At 49.9% G+C, this 23,048-nt stretch overlaps 1 protein-coding gene and 1 pseudogene across 6 annotated transcripts in view; both read right to left on the reverse strand.

Annotated features, from left to right (window-relative positions):
• Window positions 1-1,154: 1,154 nt before the first annotated feature.
• Window positions 1,155-3,522, reverse strand: LOC309654573 (annexin A2 pseudogene; annotated as a pseudogene). The gene has a single exon. The product of its transcript is annotated as an annexin A2 pseudogene (transcript).
• A 104-nt stretch (window positions 3,523-3,626) lies between these two features.
• Window positions 3,627-23,048, reverse strand: part of FAH (fumarylacetoacetate hydrolase) — a 35,025-nt gene continuing 15,603 nt past the window's right edge. For 2 of the 5 annotated variants that reach the window (XM_082448800.1, XM_082448797.1), the window contains 5 exons: window positions 22,002-22,077; window positions 19,814-19,860; window positions 17,857-17,958; window positions 16,983-17,100; window positions 9,021-9,259 (listed from right to left, as the gene is read on the reverse strand). In XM_082448800.1, coding sequence (XP_082304926.1) covers window positions 9,180-9,259; window positions 16,983-17,100; window positions 17,857-17,958; window positions 19,814-19,860; window positions 22,002-22,077 — 423 coding nt within the window. In that variant the 3' untranslated portion in view covers window positions 9,021-9,179. Of the gene's footprint in view, window positions 8,208-9,020; window positions 9,260-9,287; window positions 9,520-14,506; window positions 14,637-16,982; window positions 17,101-17,856; window positions 17,959-19,813; window positions 19,861-22,001; window positions 22,078-23,048 lie in introns of those variants that run through there. The other 3 variants (XR_014260301.1, XM_082448799.1, XM_082448798.1) reach the window with 3 other exon arrangements.

Genomic DNA, 23,048 nt, shown 5'->3' on the forward strand with positions numbered 1-23,048 from the left:
AAATGGCGAGGAGGGCAGAGGTAGCTAATCCGTATGCAGAATACGAATCTATTCCCACCACCCTCCATAATAGAAGGGGTCCAGTGTAATCAACTTGCCAGTGGTGGCTGGCCTGTCTCGCATGACCCATCCCTGGGGAAGGATGCCATGTATCAGGGGCTGGACATTGGCTTCATCCTGGGCAGGGTGCATACCCAGAAGTGATGGAAACCAACCAGGTGAGCCTTAGTGAGGGAAAGCCCATGTTGTTAAACCCATGTACAGCCTCCATCCCTTCCACTACGGTCACTTTGTTCACAGTACCACTGAGAACACACCAGAGTGGAGAGGGGAAGGCATTCCCAGGTTGGGTCATCGTGTCCACCTGATTATTGACAGCCTTCTCTGCAATGGATACCTTTTGATAGGCATTTAGGTGGCACATGAATATCTTCACATTCAGGGCTCCTTCGAAGACATCCTTCTACATACATCTCCTCAAGACTGCCTTGAGTCCTCTCTTCCAGTCTTACTGCAGTTGGGTCAGCACTCTGATTCTCCTACTGGGGAAAGTCAGAAGCTCCCGACAGCATCTTTATCTGCCACAGACACTTCCTGTACCATTGGGTCTGCTGGATCTTAAGGCTCAATTGGTCAGGGAGCTTTCGTCACAGGCTGAACCGTTCTAGAGCCCTTGATTGCTCTGGGTCCCATTCTGAACCAGCAGCCTTATAACGTACCCGGTAAATGCAGCAGAGTGGCACACACAAATGTGCTCCACATTGCCTCAAAAACCCAAAGAGGCCCATCACCCATGGAGCCTCTTTCTTCATGATGGATGATGCAAGGAAAATCAAGGTTTCTCACCTAAGAGGGAATATCCTAACATGCCCCCGACTGCTGGAACCCTAGAAAGTTCTCCAATATGGCAGGCTCTTGGACTTCCGTAGGGGTTTTCTCTCACCCTCTGGCAAGCATGTGCCATGTGTGGTCCTTGCTACTTCACCAGAGCCGGTTAGCATAATGTCATCTATATAATAGATACTCATGAAGTTCTGTGGGTTGTTAAGGTGACCAGGGCCCCTACAATACAACAGAGAGAAGGAAAATGGCAAATTCCTGAGGTAATGCAATTAAGGTGCCCGATGAAGGTGAACTCTTTTTTATTACCTTTATTTTTTTTTCCTAAAGTAAAAATTCAGTTTATTCATCTGTTTACAACACAGTACTCAGAAGGCAAAGTGTTTCACATCATAGATTTCACTTCCAACTCCTGGGAATGTTCATTTCTTTGACTACAAAGAGAGACTAGATTGGAAAGCCAGGTAATGCTTAGGCAACTAAACTAAGGATGGAGCGGGTGGGGTGGGCAGTGCTAACGTCATCCTCCCAGGGATGGGCACAAGGGGACTGTTAGCCACAAGCCGATTGTGTAGAACTGTTAGCTGGGAGCGCGGAGCAGCCATCCTGGACCCTTGGGCCATCGCGGGCTTCAGTCATCCCTACCACACAGGTACAGCAGCGCTTTCTGGTAGTCGCCTTTGGTGTCTTGCTGAATGTAATAGTACAGGGACTTGCCATACTTTTTCTTGAATTCGGATCTAATTTTCAACACGTCCACTTCACTGTGGGAGGTCATGATTCTAATCAGGACCTTATCGCGAGTGCCCTTGCCCTTCATGGAGTCGTACAGTCTGTCAGCAAAATACAGGGGCTTGATCTGAATGTACTGGACTCGTTTCAGGAAGGCATTTTCCAGGCCTCCTCTGACGTCCTTCTTGATGCTCTCCAGCATGTCATAAGGGCTGTAGCTCTTGTACCTTTCAAGTACTTTCTGGAGGTGGCACACACTCCGCTCGGTCATGATGCTGATCCACTTGGGAACATTAGTTCCTCTCCTCTTCATGCCAGCAACACGGAGATCCCGGGCATCTTGGTCAGTCAGTTCATAATCAATGACATAGCCATCCTCTGCTCTTTGACCCTTCGCGAGGGCAATCATCAGCTTGCGGAAGTCACCAGATGTGTCGGAAATGATATCCTTCTCCAGATCGGTCTTGTACATTTCCTTGTAGACTCTGTTGATTTCCTGCAGCTCCTGGTTGGTCCTTGAGCAGATGATCTCAATGAGGGAGTCCTCATCGGTCCCCAGACCCTTCATGGAGGCTTTCAGAGTATATATACATTTACATATATCATATTGGAGAGTATAAACATATGTACATGTAAAGAGAGAGCGAGCACAAGTAACACAGCAAATGGGGTAAAATGTTAGTGATAGTTAAATATGGCCAGAGACTTCTGGTGTGGTCTTTATATGGTGTTCTTTATACTATCCTAATTCTTGCAAGTTTTCTGTAAGTTTGAAATTATTTCCAAATAAAAAGATTTGTTTTAATGGTAATAAAATGTTACCATTTCTCAAAAAAAAAAAAAAAACACAGAACACCACAATTTGCCAGGCTGAGAAAAGTGTTGCCCTAGAAGTTCAAAGTTGCGGAATCCAGTCTCAGCTCTGCCACTCACTAGCTATGTGAAATGAACAAGTCTCTTCGTTTATACAAAAACTATCAGAGACAGTGCGGGGTCCAGAGATGGAGGTAAAGAAGCAATAGTGCCCTTAGGCTTGGGGAATAGGCGGGCTTTCCCTGGGATCCATGCCCCGGAGGGCTCAGCATATCACAAACATACACACACAAATGAATATATTCAAGAGCACGCGGGCCCCTCTCCCCTTGGGACTCATTCTGATGCGGCCCCACCTATATCCTACGTAACCTCTCAAGAGTAATACTGCCCAGGCCCCAGGGGCACGCCTCTTCACACCTCTGGGCTGCGTCCTCAAAATAAAAGTGCCCACGTGAATGCCACACAGCCGTGTGGTGGGTCACTGCCAACGCTGGTGATGGGCACGTCCTCCCTCCTGCGGGGGGGGGGGGGGAGGCGCGGGGGAGTGAAAGCACTTTGGTAAGAGAAGAGACTGATTAGGTCACTCAATACTTCCTCCTAGCATGGATGCAACTGATTCTTGCCCCAACCTGTGTCCTTTTTCAGTCCTACCCAAAATTCATTTTCTTGATTGTTTTCCAATCTGTGGTTCTGGTACGGGATTCACAACAGCTGCACGTGGCAATTAGGGCACATTTTGCAATGTTAACTAATTCATATTAATTTATATATACATAAGTCTCGACATAACATAAATGGAGCGTGATACTAATTCTTTACTTTGGCAACCAGATGGTCACTGAACACTAGGATTATGAATAGTTTTATTTTTATAAAAAGCACTTAATAGGATTTAATCGAATTAAAAAAAAATAAATTTAAACATTTCAACTTGATTTAAATAAGCTTATATGAAATGCTGATGTTCTTTAATTATAATTTGTATCTTGCCTTTTCCTTTTAATAGATAATTTTGAATGTCAAAGAAAAATAACTGGAAATGAATATAAAGTAAATTTTTCAATTTTTAACATTTAAGGTGTTGATGAAAATATTTACATTTCATATACTTTGAGTATAACTCAATTTACTTTGTAATCATTTACATTAGTCTGTCAATAAAACCCAAATTATGTGAAAAGCTTGATTAAGATAGGATAATTAGTGATTCTAATGAAATTAAGGCAAGAAAAACTAACTTAAAAAGTAAAATTTTATTTTAAAAATATTGATATAGCAATTCATGAATTTGTACATCTTAAACGCTCATTCCAACATCACCAGCCCATCAACACTCTTCAAGTGCAATGATGATTATATTCATTTATATTTGATATTTTGCCAGTTTTCAATCATATAAAAACCATAGCTTTGCAAATATTTTTGTTTCATAATTATGAAAATGTGTATGCCAAGGTAGGAGAATAGAGAGTATTTAACAGTTTGTAGCTTCACTTGTATCTCTTAAATATTGAGACATAAGTGGGTCTCCATGTGTATTCTTGGCCAAGCAGGGGTGGACTTATGAATACGACATAATCCCTGTCCCCAGTAATCTCCCAGATATTCATTCATTTATTTAACAAGTATATATTGAGTGCCTACTCTGTGCTAGGTAGGCACCGTGCTAGGTAATGAAGAACTTTCCATGAGCAAAAGCTGACTCTGCCCCCAGGAGCTTAAAATCTAATGAAAACAGACATTGCTCAAAAATCACAGACAGCAATAGTGTATTCATCTCTGGGATCAAGTCCTCTGTAGACACAGAGATGTTCCATCCAGATCCCGCTTCAAGAAAGGTCTTACTGTTCCAGCTTTTGTGTGCTGTTGGCAGACAGCCTCAAAATAAGACTGGCCCCAGTCTTATTTAGTTTCTCTCTAAGAGCAGAAAAAAACCAAAGCCAAACAGACAAAGCAGACCCTTCAAGCAAGCATCATTTGTAACCATCTCCCATAGCTCGGTAGTTCTTTGAGTAACTTTCTGCCTCTCCCTCAGCCCTGGGGTATCAGAGAGGACAGAGAGAGAGAGATACACAGAAAACAAACTCTTACTGTGGAATGCAACCCTGCCACATTAATTTTTCTGGGGTTGCTAAAAGGAACATGCTCCCAAACTAAAGAAAGAAAAGAAAATTTTAAATGTAAACACTTTGGAGGTCCATTTTGGTATCGAGACTCTTTGAGATAATTATTAATTATGATACTTAAAATCCTAAAGTTCCCGGACTTCCCTGGTGGCCCAGTGGTTAAGACCCCGCGCTTCCAATGCAGGGGGCGTGGGTTCGATCCCTGGTTGGGGAACTAGGATCTCACATGCTGAGCGGTGGAGCCAAAAAAAAAAAATCCTAAAGTTCCCTTGTCTTCAAAAACATTATCTTGGCCCAAATCTACCCTCATCCTCAGAATAGCTCTAAATGGCATTTTAAGGTAAACCAGTGTGAGTGAGTGGGCGCAGGGCAGGGAAGTCCCACGGTGAAAGCAACAAGGCTCCTCTTTCCTTGCTCCCCACCCGCCCAGGGCAGGGGCTCCTGGGCCCTGGTACCCAGTGCCTGCCAGGCCCAGGACAGTGGTGTGCCCTTGAGTCCAGCCAGCTCCCTCTGACACCCTCCAGTATAAACTCCAGCAGGCCGCATCCTGTAAGAAATATCACGGGGCTTGTTCCTCCTGATCAAGTGAAGTTTAAAATGGATTCTATTCTCAGTTGCATAGTCATCCATTTAGATTCATCATGGGCCACTGGTTAAAACAGGAAGCGTGAATGAATAATGAATTAATAAGGAAGATATAGTGATAATTACAGCCAATTTGCCTTGGGATGTTCATCACCAGATCTGTCAGCTCCATCTATTTGATCAAACGTCTCTAGTTCTTAACATACCATTGTTAAAAAGAGAAAATTTGGCCATGAAAAGCATTTTTGTCTATTTCATTACCATTATACACAGGTAGGTTTCAGTGAGCTCGGTTCCCGAACTAAAGACTGTTAAATTCACTTCTCATCTGGAGCTGGCAATGGGAATTTCGAGATCGAGGCTGGAAAACAAAGAGGCTCATGTTGCTGAAGGTTAAGGGAAAGTAATCGTTGGAGAAATCCCACGCCAGACCCCCTATTAACATCCACCCTGTGTGTGTCTCAGACTCCAGGGCCGGATCCAGCGGGTTCATCCAGCATCACCAGCCCCTAAGCCCATTAAATGCACAGTGAGGGGATAAGTATGTGATCTCCATAGCTGGCATCAGCACTCTCTGCTGCCAGCGGGCAAGTGGATTGATAATGATTTTAGATGACTTCTGCCCACGACCCAGGGACCTCTGGTGAAGATCTGCCATGTGCAACAGCTCTTTAGGTGTATTTAGGTGAGGAAAACAAGATGGGTCATTCATGCATGCTGATGCCAGGAGATAGAGCTAAGGGATAGAGCTAAGGGAACAAACCCAAACACAGGGTGGAGAACGGAGATTTCAGTGCAGTCAGCAGGAGCAGAGGTGGCCCTGGGAACACAGCCCACAGGAATTCAGAACAAACCCAAGGAAGACTTTGGTCTTCCAAATTCAGAGAATACATGTTTGGATCAATCTTATCTAGATAGTAGGGCTCTGGGAGACCCTGGTGACTCTACAGTTAAGTCCCCTACATACGAACCTTCAAGTTGTGAACTTTCAAAGATGCGAACGTGCGTTTGCATGTCCAATCACGTTAAGTTAGTTCACGTGTCTGGAGTATATTGTCACGTGCGTGCATCCTCTACAAGTGGTTCTGCTTTTGTGCACTTTACTGTGCAGTACTGTATAGAGTACAGTAGTACAGTATCTTTATTTCAAGCCCAGGATGTCTGGAAGGAAGTGGAAAAGCAGCAGTATATAGCCGATTGTGTTAGTTGGGCATCTAGGCTAACTTTGTTGGACTTTCGAACAAATTGGACTTACGAAAGCACCCTTGGAATGGAACTCATTCGTATGCAGGGGACTTACTGTACAGGATTTCCACTGAAATCAGCAAAGCATTGAAGACCATGGCCCCAGGGCGCAGCTTCGTGGAATAAAATCAGCTGTGCAAGACCAGTTCAGCCTCAGCGCACGATGCTTCCCAGCCTGTGTGTGGCAGAGACTACGAGCTGCACCCCACCCCCGAGGATTCATTCTCCCCTTCTTCTTTAGCAATCAAGCTCTGATTTTTAAGCTGACTGAGGAAGCAATGTGTTCAGTTAAAAGACTATATTCCCAGGCTTCCTTGCAATGAGGTGTGGTCTTGTGACTATGTTCTTGGCAATAAAACACAAGGAAAGTGTAGTATGGGGTTCCCAGGAAGGCTGCTCAAAGGGTACCTAACTCAGCTAGGAGGAGGGCCCTTCAGCCCTTCATCCCCCCAACCCTCACCTCTTTAATTTTTCTTTCTGCAAGCCTGGAACTTGGGTGTGTTGGCTGGAGCTCCAGCAGCTTTTTGTACCATGTGGTGACCTTGAGGTTGAACACCATGAGCTGAGGATGAGAACCCTGGGTCCCTAATGACACTGAGGAGTTGCCATACAAACTCCAGACTTCCTGGCTCCAAAATGCTTTTAGGTGAGAAAGAAATACCTTAATGTTCCTTAGAATTGATAGACATGCTCCACTCTCAGGTCTTTGCACTGGCTGGACCCTCTGCCTGGAGCACTCTGCCCCAGATGTCCATCTGCCTTGATCCCTCACTTTCTTCAGCTGTCGAGCAAAAAAGCACTAAGAACCCGAGGCACTAAGGCCTTCTCTGACCACCCTGTTTATAACGGCACCCATGTCCCCCATTGTTCCATAGAACCTATCCCCATCTGTCATACTGTAACCGAAAGTGGGGTCCGGCTGCTAGTCACTCAAAGCCAATAAAGAGGCAAGGTTGGTGGAAAGGAAAGTTTGCTTTACTTTGGATGCTGGGGGTGGGGATGGAGGGCAGACTCCTGTCCTAAGGCTGACTCCCTCCCAACCGACAATCAGGGGGCAAGAGCTTTTATAGACAGAGTGAGGGGGCTACATGCAGAAACAGCTCTGACAGTCATCTTGAACTTGGTCATCGGTGGTCTGACCACCATCATCTTGATGGTTTTAAGTACAGTTAATCTTCAGTTCCTGGGTTGGTTTGTTGCCATTTCTTTGAGGCCAATTCTCGGAATTGTGGCAGCTTATGTCATGGCTACAGTCTGGTCATCATGTAGTTAACTTCTCCACCTGGTGTGGGTTTCAGTATCTATAAGGCAGCTCACAGGATTTGGCTTAGAATATTATCTATAGCCCTTGAGAAGGAACTAAAGGTCCTTGACTTTGCTTAAGGACAAAGCTATTATTATTTGGTCTCCTTTGACTGTTTTCCTTTGTTTCTGCATTTTCTCACTTCTCTGATTAAACTTATCCTTTGGCTAAAGTTCTTCCACAGACAAAAGGCAGGCGGAGGACATGGGGGGCATAGACCATAGGGTCCTGCTCCGTTTCAATAGTATATATCTTTTCCTTGTCCATTTGTTTCCTGTCTGTCTCCCTCCACTAGAAAGTAATCATCACAGGGCACAAGGGCATCGTAAGTCACAGCTTTTCTGTGACTGCTGCACCTCTTGTGCCTAGTACAGTGCCTGGCACAGAGAAGGCGCTCAATAACGATTTGGTGAATAAATGAATGAATGAGTAGCGTGATCTAATGGGCAGGCTCCGCAGGCTCAGTCATCCTCCCAGGCCCTGGTGTGGGGTCCATGAGGCCCAAGATGTGTCACCAGGCATCCTCTTCCCCTGTGGTCACCAGGAACCAGGCTGCCTGTCTGCAGTGGGTAGGGCAGGGGAGACGGGGCAAGGCTCACTCTCCTGACTCTGGTGGGCTTGCAAGGGGAGAAAAGCAAGCCCCTGGCCCTTTTCCTGCCCTCTCACAGTTCAGGTGTGTGAACCCTTGACCTGGGGGCTCAGCCAAAGGTTCATAATGTGCTGATATGGCTACAGGGCCCTTGAACCAAGTCTGCACCCCACGTACATCCATCAGTCGGCCCCAAGAAATACTGAACGCGAGGGGTACTGTGGTGCGTAAATTTATGTGTCAACTTGGCTGAACCGCGGTACTCAGATATTTGTTCAAACGTCAGTCTAGATGTGGCTGTGAAGGTAGTTTTCAGATGAGATTAACATCTAAGTCAGTGGACTTTGGGTAAAGCAGATTATCCTCCATAATATGCGGGGGCTTCATCTAATCAGCTGAAGGCCTTAAGAGAAAGAAGCCTGATCTCCCTGGAAGAGGGGATTCTTCAGCAGACCACCTTCAGACTCAAACTGCAGCTCTTCCCTGGGTCTCGAGCCTGTGGCCCACCCTGCAGATTTTGGACTTGCCAGCCTCTACAATCACATAAGCCAGTTCCTTAAAATAAATGTCTCTCTCTCTATACACATCTACTTGGTTGTGTTTCTCTGGAGGAATCTGAGCTAATACAAGTGCCATTCTTTTTTCCATGTTCCAGAGAATACTGGGAGCTCTAGAATGTCTCAGGAGAAACATCAGACCCTCAGCCTCACTAATAAAAACTAGAAAACAAATTAATGAATGTCTCTCAAGGAAGCGGTACACAAACCAAGAACACGAGGAGACATTGCGCAGTCACAGCCGTGCCAGGCTCAGAGCATGGAGAGGGAGCACGATGGCTTTATTTATTACTGAATGAAGAACCAGTGGGGGGTCCCTGGTCCCCCGCAGGGAGGTGGAGAGGGTGGTGCTCAAGCCTTGTGTTTCCAGGAAAGCAGAGAGAACCTCAGGCCGGTGAGAGGGCAGGCAGCACTTTCCCTGCACACCGGCCAAAGCCAATGCGGTACCCGTCCCCCTGGCAGTGTCCTGCAACGGAGGAGGACAGGGGTCAGCCACAAAGCCGCTGGGCTCAGGGGAACCAACGCCCAAGCGGCCACAGTGTCGGTCAGCACACAGCTGGGCCCAAGGCAGGAAGATGCCATCAAAATGACAAACAGGTATTTTCGACAGAAAAACAACCTTCTCCAGAAGCTGGGCAGAGCTGCAGGAGCACCAAGATGGAACTCCAGGCCCGCCCTACTGTCAGGGACCCTCACAAGTGGTGCAAGGATGGCACAGTGGCTTTCCTGAGAGGTAAAGGAATAGGTATAGGTCAACTCTCCCTAAGTAAGTCTGAGTTCAAATCCTAGGCTTGCTAATTAGCCTGAGGCTAGACTGACTGGGTTCAAAGCCTGGCTCCTCCACCTACTGGCTCCATGACCTTGAGTCTCCTTGGAACTCAGTTTCTTTTCTCTTCGTTTTTTTAAATAGTTATTTATTTATTTGGCTGCATCGGGTCTTAGTTGTGGCACGTGGGATCTTCGTTGTGGCATGCAGGCTCCTTTAGCCTAGTTGCAGCACGCGGGATCTAGTTTCCTGACCAGGGATCAAACCCGGGTCCCCTGCATTGGGAGTGTGGAGTCTTTACCACTGGACCACGAGGGAAGTCTCTGGAACTCAGTTTCCTCATCTGTGAAATGGATCTAATGATAGTACTCACTGCGCAGGGCTGTTGCAAAGATGATGTGAGTTAATACACAGAGAACTCCAAGAGTGCCTTGCCCAGGGGCAATGCTCAGTGTCAGCTATTATGATGATTATAAGCTGGGGGATCAGGGGCAACTTGTTTAACCTCTGAGCTCAGCCCCCTTGTCTGCAAATGGGAATAGCAATCCTTATCTCTCAGGGTTGAGAGGATTTGATGAAACATGTGGCTGAAGCCCTAGCATGACACCTCTCCCAGAGCAGATGTTAAACAAATTCACTCAATTCCGTTTCAACAGAAAGGCAGAGAGGAGGAGGCCCTTGTCCCTGGACCTGAGAAGGGTCCACTGAGTGGGAGCAGCTGTCTGAGTCAGAGCAGAAAAGTCTAGGAGGAGCTGGGAGAGCAGCATGGAGGAGACAGGAGCAGAAAGGAGGGAACACCAGAGCTGGGACTTGACAGGTGGATACGAGTTCAACAGGGGGGACACAATGAAAAGGTTGTGCCGGACAGAGGGAACAGCGTGTGCAAAGGCACGGAGACCCAGGCGAGAGATGCACGAGGTGCATTTATTCAGTGAAGCTGTTGTGTGGGGTCCCCTGAGAAGCCAGATTACAGAATGTTCTTAGAAGCCATGTTAAAGAGTTTGAACCTTTTCCTGAGGGCACTGAGGTGACTCAGAGGAGTTTTCAGCAAGACAGTGAAAGCTGTGTTTTACAGCTATGTTTTAAAGAGCGCCCTCTCCAGTGGCCCCTAGAGAGAAGACAGATGGAAACACATAGATTTATGAGTGTCAGGCCTATACAGAGGCTCCAAGGCTGCTCCGATTGAGATGCTTCTCAAGCACCACGAGCCAGGGCAGTGCTGAGATGACGGCCACCTGGCCCATGACGAACACGAGGGCCACTGCAGGGGATGCCTGTGACCTTGAGTTACATAAAACACCACCAGACCCCCTCACCTGCTGAAGACGACCCCCAAACCTGGAGTTAGGCCTTCTGCTACCCAGTGTGAAGAAGGGAAAGCAAGGAGTTGCAATATTCCCACAACCGAGAGAAACAAATCGAAGCTCACGGCTGAGAGGACTCCCAGCCAACTGAACACTGAGACCAAAGTCAGCTTTGGGAGACGGGGTCAGGGACGTCCCCGTGAGCCCTTCCAGCGAGCCCAGGGACAGTCCTCACGGCCACCTGTAGCTCAGTACAGCCTACCCAGCCTGTCTCCTCCCACTTCCCCCCACCTGCCCAGTCATCCTACCCGCCCTCCCTGTGAGGGCTGCTCTGACCGCTGGCCTTCTCTGGGGAGGTGGCAGCTTGGACACCTCAGCAACATCCCCAAACCAGCCCCTCGCCCTCCCCGGCATCACCGAGGCACATCCTTGCCACCCCAGCACTGACCCTTAACACTCAGTGTCACCTTTTGTCCAGAGCAACATCCTTGCCTATTCTGTTTCATTATTTTTCCATCAGTCACTTTAGAATCTCAATGCTCAGAGATATTCATGTCCCTGGTGGGGGGAAAAGCCTATTAAAGCAAAACCTGGCAGAAATTCATCAATCCTCTATCAAAGCAGCTCACTCCAAGCTGCAGCATTTTCAAAGCGCCTTCTTCCTGGAGAGCTGCAGATCCTGAGAGGGTGTCTTCCTCCTCCCCATCCCCAACGCCGGGTGCTCTGTCAGTCACATTGCTCCTTCCTGCCCTGGGTTACAACAGAGCCACCCCCCACCCCGACCCCAGCAAACAGCACTGCCTGCTTCCTGAGAACAGATGCACGATTACATCCTGGTAGGAAAGCTGGCCACTTCCTCCCCATTTTACAGCTGGCAGGCAGATGGTCTAGATGGGGTTTCTTAACGTCAAGAGACGACCTTTTGAGTCAGACGATTCTTTCTCGTGAGAAGCTGTCCTGTCCACTTAACATGTTTAGCAGCATCTCTGGCTGCCATTCAGAGACAGCCGGAACTGTCTCCACATGTCACCAAATGTCCCCCAAGGGGCAAAGCCACTCTGGCTGGGACCACTGGCCCAAAGGATGAAAAGTGAGGCTCTGCACCCAGCTGAGGAAGGTCTTTCCAGGGTCTTTCCAGGCTCCCAAGCTGCTGCTCTCCAGTGCAGGGAGGAGAAGCTGGGGGCAGGTGCATTCAGGCAGGGACAGAGGGCCCCGAGAGGCCAGAGCATGAGGAAAGTCTGCACCCAAGTCAGAGCGTATCACCGAGGCCTGGGCAGAGGGGAAAAGCAGCTCCCTGCCTCCCTGGGTCAACCACGGAAATGGAAGGGAAAAGTATACTCATCTCCTCTGGAATGTTATCTGATCTCACTGGCCCTTTCCTGAAAACTGACCCTCTGCCTACTCCCCACTCCATCCCACCAATGGGAATGAGAATCCATAGCTACAGCCCAGTTTTCCAGCTTCCTGGAATGCCATGCCTGCAAGCACACCGGGGTGCACCCCTCACCTCCCAGAGGGAGGCGATCCCAAGGCCCAGAGACAGGAGCCAGACCCAGCTAAGTTACTGGCAGAGCCAGGCCTGAAACCAGGGTTTTCTCTGCCACCAGAGCTTCAGGGAAGTCCCAACTGTATTATGTCACTGAATGAAACTAAAGGAAATGATCTGGGAAAGCAAATGGGAAGGGCTTGCAACTGTGGGGAAGTGAAGGTGGTGAGCTTTGTATTCCAAGGGAGTTGGTTGCATTCCAGGGCTGTCACCCGCCAGCTGTGTGATTCTGGTCCAGCTACTTCACCTCTCTAGACCTCCACTGGTTCATCTATAAATCAGAGTAATAGCACCATGGGAATTAAATGTGATAATGCAGGTAAAGTGACATGCACGGTACCCAGCACACAGAAAGTGCACGATAAACTGCTGTTGTGTTACTGTTGTCTTCATCGTGGTTTTTTTGTGTTTCAGTTAAAGATTGTGTTTTAGTTAATGATTTTGTGTTTTAGTTAATGATAACTAGCTTTAGGCTAGACTTCTGGTTCAAGATAGGGCATGATTCTATACATTAACACTTTCCTTCTCTTATATTCCTATGGAAATGGTCAAAGCAATATAGATATAAGGGAAAAGTCTGTGGCAACACTAGAAACAAAAATGGAAATACTAAAAAAGATGGAACTTGTGTTGGGCGTTAGAAGACATGGAGGATTAAGAATGGTGGGAGGGGGTGGAGGGCGTCCCAGGCAGCAAGAACAGCCCAAATGCCTGGGGTTGGCAGTGGGTGCTCTGTTCTGTAGACAGAGGAGGCCTCCTTGCCCAAAAGGTTAGCCAAGGCTGGAGCACAGGAGTGGATACCATTGGTTGGGCTGGGGCTTTTGGTCTCTCAGATATGAGAACCACATGGCACCATAGGCAACATGACATACTGGTTTAAGAGCACAGACCCTGGAACCCAACTGCCTGGGTTCAAATCCTGGTTTCTATACGTTATCATTCCAGTGGTTAGAAACAGATTTGGGGAATAGTCGCCCATGATGAGAGAGCAGGGAGATGACGAGGTGGCATCTGAGCGGGTACAGCCAGAGAAGTAGAAAGAGGGCTGGGAAAGAGCCACAGAAACCCAGCGTGGCTTCCAGCAAGAGGGTGGCTCACCCAGGTCAGGCGCCAGAGGGGTCGTGGCAGGTGAGGGCACAGCACTCCGCCCACTGTGGTGACCTCAGCAAAGGCAACATAGCTGACACGCCCGTGCCCCCCGTCCACCTCCCCACATGCGAGCACAGAGCTCAAGTCTCAGCCACATTCACTCCCTAGAATTTGTCAGGCATCTCCTTCAGTATGAAATCTCTTCTTTTTGTTTTTTTGTTTTATTAATATATAACTTATACCTCTCTATTGCCAAATTGTAATTTTTATTCTTGTTCCAGGGAATTCCACCAGTCTATTCCCGTTTCCCTCTTTTCTTGCCAACATGTGCATCTTCAGATCCAAGGAATTGCCTTTCCCTGAATTTCTCTGCCTGGCCTCCATAAATCCTTCTGGAGCAAGGCACTGTACACAAACAAACAAGTGACCCTCGCAGCATTTTGGCTCCTTCCTCACCCCTTCCTTGACTCAAATGACAGAATACATGTGAATCCCATCTGCCTGAGTACTCATCTCCTTTCTTCCAGGCCCTGGGCAGCTGCCGGGTCCACAGTAGCTTAGCTGGGGGCTTATATAATAGTGACAAGAGAGAGAGCTGAAGCCGTCATTTCCTCCTCTCCCATCCCATCTCCTTCCTTCCTCTCCTCAAACCAAAACTTCAGAAAACGCTTTCACTCTATCCACAGAACCACGACTGAGGGCCTGCAGTAGTTCTGGCAAGCACTGTAGCACCCCTTGATCAAAGCTGGCAAGGAAATCAGAAGACCCAAACCGTATCCTGGCTCCCTCGGTGTGTGAATTTCCACCAATAACCTACCTCCGATCAATCTAAGTTTTCTACTCTGTAAAATTGGGGCAATGACCTTACCCAAGGGCTTCTGTGAGTATGAAACAGAATCATGGAAGTGGAAGAGGCCCCCACAGATATTCAGGGACCGTTAGTTAAAACTGGTATTAGAAAGGGTATGATAGGGCTGAAGGAACAGTAGGGGCAAAATGGGTACTTACTGGTTAATTCTGGGCATCATTTGCTGCTGTCTTGAGCTCTGCCTGCATCTTCTCTACTCAATCCACTTCATTTATTCAACCAGCTAACAACCACACTGAACACCCACTACGCGGCTGGCACACAGTCAGACTGCAGAGAGAGGTAAGGTCTGGACCTTGTCCTCTAAGAACTCTGTAGTAGGCTGACTAATGCCCCCCAAAGGTATCAAATACTAAACCATGGAACCTGTGAATGTTACCTTATATGGTAATGTTTTTGCAGATGTGATTAAGTTAGGGATTTTAAGACGAGGAGCTTATCTGGGTGGACCCTAAATGCCATCACAAGTGTGTCATAAGAGAGAAGCAGAGGGAGATTTGACAGATAGAAGCAGAGGAGGCAACGTGAAGACAGAGGTAGAGACTGGAGTGACGTGGCCTCAAGCCAAGGAATGCCAGCAGCCACTAGCAGCTGGAAGAGGCAGGGAGTGGGTCCTCCCCTTGAACCTCTGGAACAAGTGTGGCCCTGACAACACTTGGGACTTCAGACTTCTGCCCTCTAGAACCATGAGAGAATACATTTTTATTTTAAGCCAGCAAGTTTGTGGTCATTTGTTTCAGCAGCCCTGGGAGACTAATACAAGCTCTTAGCCAAGCATGGAAACAGACATGCGTACAATTAACCAGAATTCAGTGAGTTGCTCGTGGAGAGGACAGACTGATTCTCCCTGAGCAACCAGAGAAGGTGTCATTTGCACTGAGCCAGATTTAAGCTCAAAGGTCTGCAGGCAGTACGGAAAGCAGGGTTATGATTAGAATGAGGCTCAGTGGGGAGGACAGAATCAGATGAGGGAAGGATATGAATTTAATGAAACAGGCGACAGGGTGCCACGAGAAAATCAGGAACAGAGGAGTAACAGGGGGAAAGCAGACCTGAAGGATGATTTTCCAGGCACCATGAGCAGGATGGATTGCAGGGGGCTGGAGCGAAGCTGTGCAAGTAATCCAGACACGGAACGATGGTGCTTGGAGCAAGCCAGCTGCACAGAGATGGCAGGACACTTCAAAGGGATGGCCGACAGGACGTGCAGATGAAATGGGTCCAAGGTCCCAGCCCACAGAGCAGAGAGTCAGCAGTACCAAGACAGAGGCAGGAAACAGGGGTGACAATAGGACACAGGAAGGGAAATGTGTGGTCGGCAGGCAGAGACCAGGATGTGGAGAGCGAGTGCAGAGAACGGGTGCCCCCTTAACCTGCCTGTAGGGCAGATGGGCATGGCTGATTCCCACGCTTCAGGTAGGGACTCCTATTAAGGAGGGGTCAGGATGCTGGGCATTCTCAAAACTGGGTTCTGGAAAAAACAGCAATGACAATGAGGACAACGGTGAAGACCGTCACCAATTTTAAGCACTCACAAGGTACCATGCACCTTGTTAGGCTCTTTAGATATTATCAAAGGGGTTAAGAATTGGGGTTCTGAAGATAAGCTGCCTGGATGTGAAATCTGATTTCATGACTTACTGGTTGCAAGATCCTGGGCAAGTTATTTACCCCCTGCTAGGCCTTCATTTTCCCACCTGTAAAATGCAGGTGCAGCAGTGACAGTGGAACGTGACCCCAGGGGGCAGATCCTGCACTTGCCTTGTTCACCACTGGAACCCCAGCATGGGAGTCACAGCAGCTGCTCCAGCAACGTCCCCTGAAGGAATAAACTGGGTCGTCTCATCCTTACAACCATGCTGTGAGGTTAACTACTGTATCATTAACTCCATTTTAAAGATGAGGAAACTGAGTCCAGAAAGGTTCAATAACTTGAAGAAGGTCACAGGGCCGGTGGGGATGTGGGAGTCCAACCTGCGCCTGACTCCGAGGAACGGGCTGCTGACCACGGTGGTGCCTTCCTCTCCAGCAATGATATGTGGTGGACAGAATGACCGCCCAATATGTAAGGGGTGTCCTGACCTCCTCAGAATGGGCTGCTGGGAAATCTCGTCACTAACTCAGCCAGGTCATAAGGCACAGGGTCATAGGGCACAAGGTCAGAGGACACAGGGTCTTTGCACTGCAGAGTCCAGAACAATGGGAACCTGTCATTATTTTAGAATTTTGCTCAGGGAGGAAGGAGACAAAGCAGGACTTCTGCAGTCTTTTTGGTTCAGGGAGACTCAGATTTAAAGTCCCTGGCAGGGACTTCCCTGGCGGTCTAGTGGTTAAGACTCTGTGCTTCCGATGCAGGGGCCGTGGGTTTGATCCCTGGTCGGGGAGCTAAGATCCCACATGCCGCGCGGTGCAGCCAAAAGATAAAAAAAATTTTTTAATTTAAACAAAAATAAAGTCCCCGGCAGCCAGGGTTGGGGCGAAGGCCAGTACAAGCAGACACAGACCTGGGACTGCCAGAGTGGGGACGAGTTGGGACAGATGGCTTCCTGGCCAGACGGTTAGGACGGCGCCCGCGGGCGAGGAGGAGAGGATGCCCGCAGGCCCCGCCCCCCTCACCTGTGATGATGACTTCATCCCCGTCCAGCAGAAACTTCCTGGTCTGTCCATTCCCCAGCTCTATGGCCCTCGTTCCCCTCCACGACAGCTCCAGCATGCAGCCAAAGCTCTCTGGCTCCTTCATGACGGGAAAGGGAAGAAGGTGTGCTATGTATTTACATCATGGTGAGTGTGGCGGATCTGGTGTGGACGGCGGTTAGCAAGGCGGGGGCCGGGGTGCTGGGAAGGGGCGGGGGGTCCCGTGGCCCTCAGAGACCCTGCCTCGGTGGGACCACTGCAGAAGTGTCCTCGAGGCCGGGCACCCTACCTGCCCTGCTCACTCCATTCAGGACTCGGAGGTGCAGGATGCTGGAGGAGCATGCCCAGGCCCCTCCTGCCAGGCCCCTGCCCACTGCAGAGACTGCGGCTTACCCAGATGCTGTCGTGCCTGACCCCACCCAATGGGAAGAGACTCTCCATCAAAGGGCCTGCAGTCTCGACCTTGCCGGAAGTGACTGGTACATGCACCACCCCAAAGTCATCACCAAGGGCTCATGGAGGGGGGGGATCAGTGGGGCCACTCATCCTGGGTGGGCGCACTGTGAGGTGGTGACAACCAGACACTGTAGTGACTTCCCAAGTCTGCCCCCGTGTCACTCTCACTCTCCCCCAGTACACAGACACAGCCTCTCATCCCTACACCAGCCTCTTCTGAATTTGAAAAAGAAGCCCCTTCTGCACCCAGAGATGGATGAAGCTCTGAGTAGGACAGAGTTGAAAGATACACCTGCTTCGGGCTGGAATCCCTTCTCAAGGGAGAGCTGAGGGCCCGCCAGTCTGTAGGGGGAATAGGGGTACTCCAGGTGGGCAGCCCCCAAGGCAATCAGATACTCACCGGCCCGCTGATGGTTCCAGAAGCCAAGAGGTCCCCCGGCCGCAGGTTGCAGCCGTTGACAGAGTGGTGAGTGAGCTGCTGCAGCATCGTCCAGTACATATACTGCGGGCGAGGGACACAGAGGTGGGGACGGGCAGGGGCGGGCTTCTCCCAGCCTCCTGGAGCAGTCTGCCAGCCTGCGCCACTCACTGAGGCCTTCCCTGGGCTCTCTCCCGGCCCTCAGAGCAAGGACAAGCTGTCCTCCTGCAGCTACCCTGTGACCCTGCCCGTCTCTCTCCCCGGACCTTCACCAGCTACAGCCCCGGCTCCTCTGCTCCTTCCAGCCCTCCCCTAACTCACCTTCTCCAAGAAGCGCTCCCCGAGGAGCCGACCTCACTGCTCAGACCCTCAATCTGCAATGTGCTCATCTGACCATAATTCCACTCTGTCCTGCGATTGAGTCCTAAGTTGACAAGGTCTAGGTCCTCGTCATAGCAGAAGCTTCTCATGAGCAAAGACCTCCTTTCCATTCTCCCACCCTGGGCTTTGGAATAGACACTGGGCAACAGAGATGAACGACTCAAACAGGACCTCAGAGCAGACTGAGGAATGAAGGAGCACTAAAGGAGGTCAGGCTTGGTGGGGGCGGCCGAGGACCACACGCCCCCCGAGCAGCTCAGAGGCGGCACGCCTGCGCCTCTCCAAGGTCACAGCTTCTCAGATCTGCCACCCCTGGAGCTACACATCCAGGCAGGGGAAATCTTAGAAATGGATTCTTACCCAAGAGACCCCTTCAAGGAGGCCCCCTTATTCCTTCTTAGCCTAAGGAGCCCAGAATAAAGTTAAATTAGAAGGGAGACTGGAGGAAAAAGGAATACATTGAATCAGAGGATGTTCAAGTGGTCAAGGAGCATATGACAAGGTGCCCAGCTGCATCAGTCTTTAGGGAGATGCAAACCGAAATCACAATCCCCCAGAAAGGCGGAAATGAAAAGGCCGGCGACATCACGTGTTGACTTGGATGTGGAGCAGCCAAAACGCTTACATGCTGCTCGTGTGAGTATAAACTGGAACAAGCCCTTTGGAAAAGTGTTTGGAAGTACCCCTCAGCTGAGTATGGATATATATCCTCTATGACCCAGCAATTCTACTCCTGGATATCCACCCAACAGACATGCGCACATACATGCACCAAAAGACTTGGACTAGAATGTTCACAGTAACTCTACCAAAAAAAAATGGAAACCCAAATGTCCATCAAGAGTAGAATGGAAAAATCAATTGTGGAACATTTATACTGTGAACACGATACAACAGCCAAGAATCATGAACTGCCACTGCAAACTGCAACATGGTTGAAGCTCAGAAACATGTTAGAACAAAAGAAGCCAGACAGAAAAGAGCATATACCATATGATTCCGTTTTTATAAAATTTAAAAAACAGACAAAATGAATGTAGGGTAACAGAAGTCAGCAGAGAGTTTACACCTGATGGGGAGAGTGGTGATGTGCCTGGAAGGGGCCCCAGGGGACAGCTGAGGTCCTGGAAGTTTCCTATTTCTTGATCTGGGTGCTGGCTGCACAGGGATGTTGTTTTGTGAGAATTCATTGAGCTGTTCACTTATAACGTGTGCAACTTCATATTTATGTGTTATGCTTCAATTAAAAGTTCACTTTAAAAAAATAAGTCACTCTGATCAACCCAGCCCCTGGAAAGACAGGAGAAGTCAGGGACTAGCCCCTTAGAGGAATATCTATTATTCCCCAGGAAAAGCACTGGCCGTGTCCACGCAGCCTCCATCTGGAGGGGTCTCTGTGACCTCCTGGCCTCTTTGGAAAGAAACAGCGCCATGGAAGCTCTAGGCCCACATGCTGACCCATCATCAGAGCCCAAAATGGATGCTATTGCCCTGGTCCTCCCAGGAAGACAGGTCTCCCTCACTTCCAAAAAGCAGTTCGCCTAACTTCAAAGCTTACCTTAAAATTGGACCTGCATATGGTAGCGGCTTGGTTCATTCCTTCTCCTGTTGGGTAGACAAGTAACATTGACAAAGAGACTTAATTCTATTCATCAAGGAGGGAGGGACCCACCTTGTAGGGGGAATTGTTTTGTGGTTTAAGCTTCCCATTATCTAATGTGATTCTACCTAAAGAGTCCATGAACCAATGAGCTCATAGGATATCAGAGCTGGGAGCCTTCCACAGAGAGGATCTAGTCCACGGATGGCAAAGAGATGCACACAAGACACCACTTCCTCCTCCCACACCCATGGCAGACAGCACAAATTGATCACAGTACTGGTATCCTCTGAGATCAGATGTAGCCTCAGAACCCCCCTTAACACGATGCTCCTGGAAGCTGATCATCAACTGGAGATAGTGTACAAGTTGAAACAGACTTGCCATACCCCCCAGAGCCCTTTGGACAGCTGGGGCCATCTGTCCCCTGCCAAACTCCTCCCGTGATGGATAATGTGCTACTATTTCAACAATATTTATTAAACAATTACACATCTACTACACACGAGGTACCAGGCCATTGCTGTACCATTTCTGAAGAGTGCTAAGAATCAGAAAGCTCTTCTACTCCCCAAGGACTGGCCTTCCTCCCCTGGCCCTGTCTTCCTTTCTGAGGCTGCACAGAACAGGTGTGCTCATCGGCCCCATGGAAGGTCAGGGTCCCCCAAGCCTGCTTCACCCAGACCCCAACTCAGAACATCAGAACTGCACATTCAGGACTGGTGTGGGGAAGGGTCTTGGAAGCCATCCCTGCACTCGGTCCTCCCTCTTCCAGGTCTTTCGACATCTCTGGGCACTGCACCTTCTTGATAATCTTGTCCCTTTCTCCGACAGTGCACTCCCCTGGATGTTTCCAGATGGGCAGGATGAAAACAAGACAGAAATGAGCTCCAAAGAGGCATTTGTGGGTAGGAGGACACCAGCCCAGAGCTTATGACATTTGGCTGTAGTCTCAGCCTTTCCATCAGCCGGCTAAACGACTCGGGGTGCATCCCTTTTGCTCTCTGAGCCTCACTTTCCCAATTGATAAGGTGAAAGAGTGGGGCCAGCACAGGTTTCCAGGGGCGCTCTGGTGGCTACGAGGCTCTTCCTAGGAGCCCTTTCTTGTGTAGAGCATCCTACTCCCGAGAGAGACAGCTCCCTCCTCTTCCTGGCGGACATGGCCTGCTGCCAGAATCACCTCCGTGAAGGATGGAGACCCTGGAAGCTGCAGTGAGAGAGCCACAGCAGAGCCTGGGGTATATAAACAGGACAAAAGGAGGAGAGAGATCTAGGAAGAAAAGAGATTGGCCAGAGCGTGGCCCAGGAGGTCTGTGTGCATCCCCCAGACTAGCCCTCTCCCAGCGCCAAGGGCCCCCATCAGGATCGGAAAATGACACCTGATTCTACCCAGGTGCAGGTGCTGTTCTAGACCTTGATGTGAATCGACTTGCTTACCGCTCACAATTACACCTTGAAGTCGATGCCACCATTATCCCACTTTCCAGACGACAAACTGGCACAGACAGATTCAGTAACTTGTCCAAAGTCCCACCGCTGGGCAGGGGCAGAACCAAGACTCGAACCCCAGCCGTGGCCTGCAGAGCCCGGCTCTCTCTTACTACTGCTCCACTGGCCTATTAACTCAGCCCAGCGGGGCAGCCTCAGGGGGACACGGGCCCTGCTGCGAGGCTCTCAGGGCTGACCGAGAGCAGGACCGGGGGCTGGGTGTGCTGCCTCCGTGTGGTCCCGGAGGACAGAGCCAGGCCCACGAGGACAGGCTTTCAAATGGCACTGGATAAAACATGCCACCCAAGGGTGAGGGGTTGGCAGTGGCGTGTGAGCAGAGGCTGGGCAGACTTTGGTTGGAGAGGCTGGAGAGGGGACTCAAGTGGAGGGTGAAGGTCCCAGACTCCACGGTTTCTGGCCCTAGCAGCTGAGAGCCCTGTGCTGTGGGGCTAAGGCCACGTGGGCCCCGTGCGGTTCCCAATGAGCACAAGGGTGTCCCTTCCCGTCCTTTACAAGAGCCCCACGTGTCTCCCAGTCTGCAGCAGGTGGCACCCCCTCACCTCCCCCCTTCAGAAGCTCAGCAGCCACCTGGGCAATGGCACTTGGGCACAGGCGTCCACCTAGCTGCTGGACACACCCTTCGACCCCACGACAGTACCTTTCAGGGTGACAGAGAGGTTGATGTCGAACGTGTAGGGCTGGTCATGGCGGAGATACGGCAGGGGCTTGGGGTCCTGTGAGGGCAAGAGCACAGCACAGAGGGGCTGGGCCAGCGGGCCGAGCTGGCCCAGGCTGAGCCCCACAGCCCAGCAGAGCAGCTGGCAGAGAGAACCTGAGGGGGAAGGGGTGTCCCCTCTCCAGGGCTTGGCACTGTGTCCCTGGACACTGGGGAGCGAGGGTGGTCATGTGTGCTAGACTTGGGGAAAAGCAGCCGAGGGAGAGGCATCGGCAGGTCAAAGGTAGAGAGAGGACCCAGAAAGCCAGGGAGGGGAGCGCTGGGGAAGGGAGACAGTGGGAAGCAGACAGCGGGAAGGCCAGAGACGCGGGAACAAAGCCAGGCCTGCAGGGAGAGGCCAGGCCAACAGAAAGGGAAGGCGGAAGGCAGGGGCTGCCGACAGAGGCGCTCAGCCCTTCTAGTGCTGGATTCAGTGTGTAGGCAGCTTTGGTAGGCAGGCCAGAAGGTCTGCACTTTGGCCAAAAGCAGTGTTTTCCCAAAGAGCAACATGTACCTGCATCACTAGTGGGCCATGAGACAATGCGGGGTGATTTTAATGGTTATGTGTTTCTTTTTATGATTAACTTGGTGGCTAGTAATGCGGATAGGGACATAAAGTTCCTTTTCTAAATACATTATGAGAGTTTTCAGATGGAAGCTGTTTTAAAGAAAAGCATTCAATAAATAATCGTTCAGAAGTGGCAAGGGTCGTCAAGGTTGCACGTAAAGGGTATTTGGGAAGGGCTGGCATGAAGAGAGACAGAGGCCAGAGGTCTCTGGCAAGGGTGCAGCAGTGCCTGTGAACAGAGATCTGGACCAGGGATGGAGCCTGGAGGGGACGAGCAGGGCGTGTGACGGCAGGCCAGGCGGTCCTGGGAGGGCGGGACTCACCAAAGACGGAAGAGACAAGTCTCTGCGACTGAAAATGATGGGGAGGGAGATACTGTGGCATGAGCGGTAGAGGAGGGAGCAAGGGGACAGGGTGAGGGC

This window comes from Balaenoptera physalus, assembly GCF_965194825.1.
Source record: "Balaenoptera physalus genome assembly, chromosome: 2".
NCBI lineage: Eukaryota > Metazoa > Chordata > Mammalia > Artiodactyla > Balaenopteridae > Balaenoptera > Balaenoptera physalus.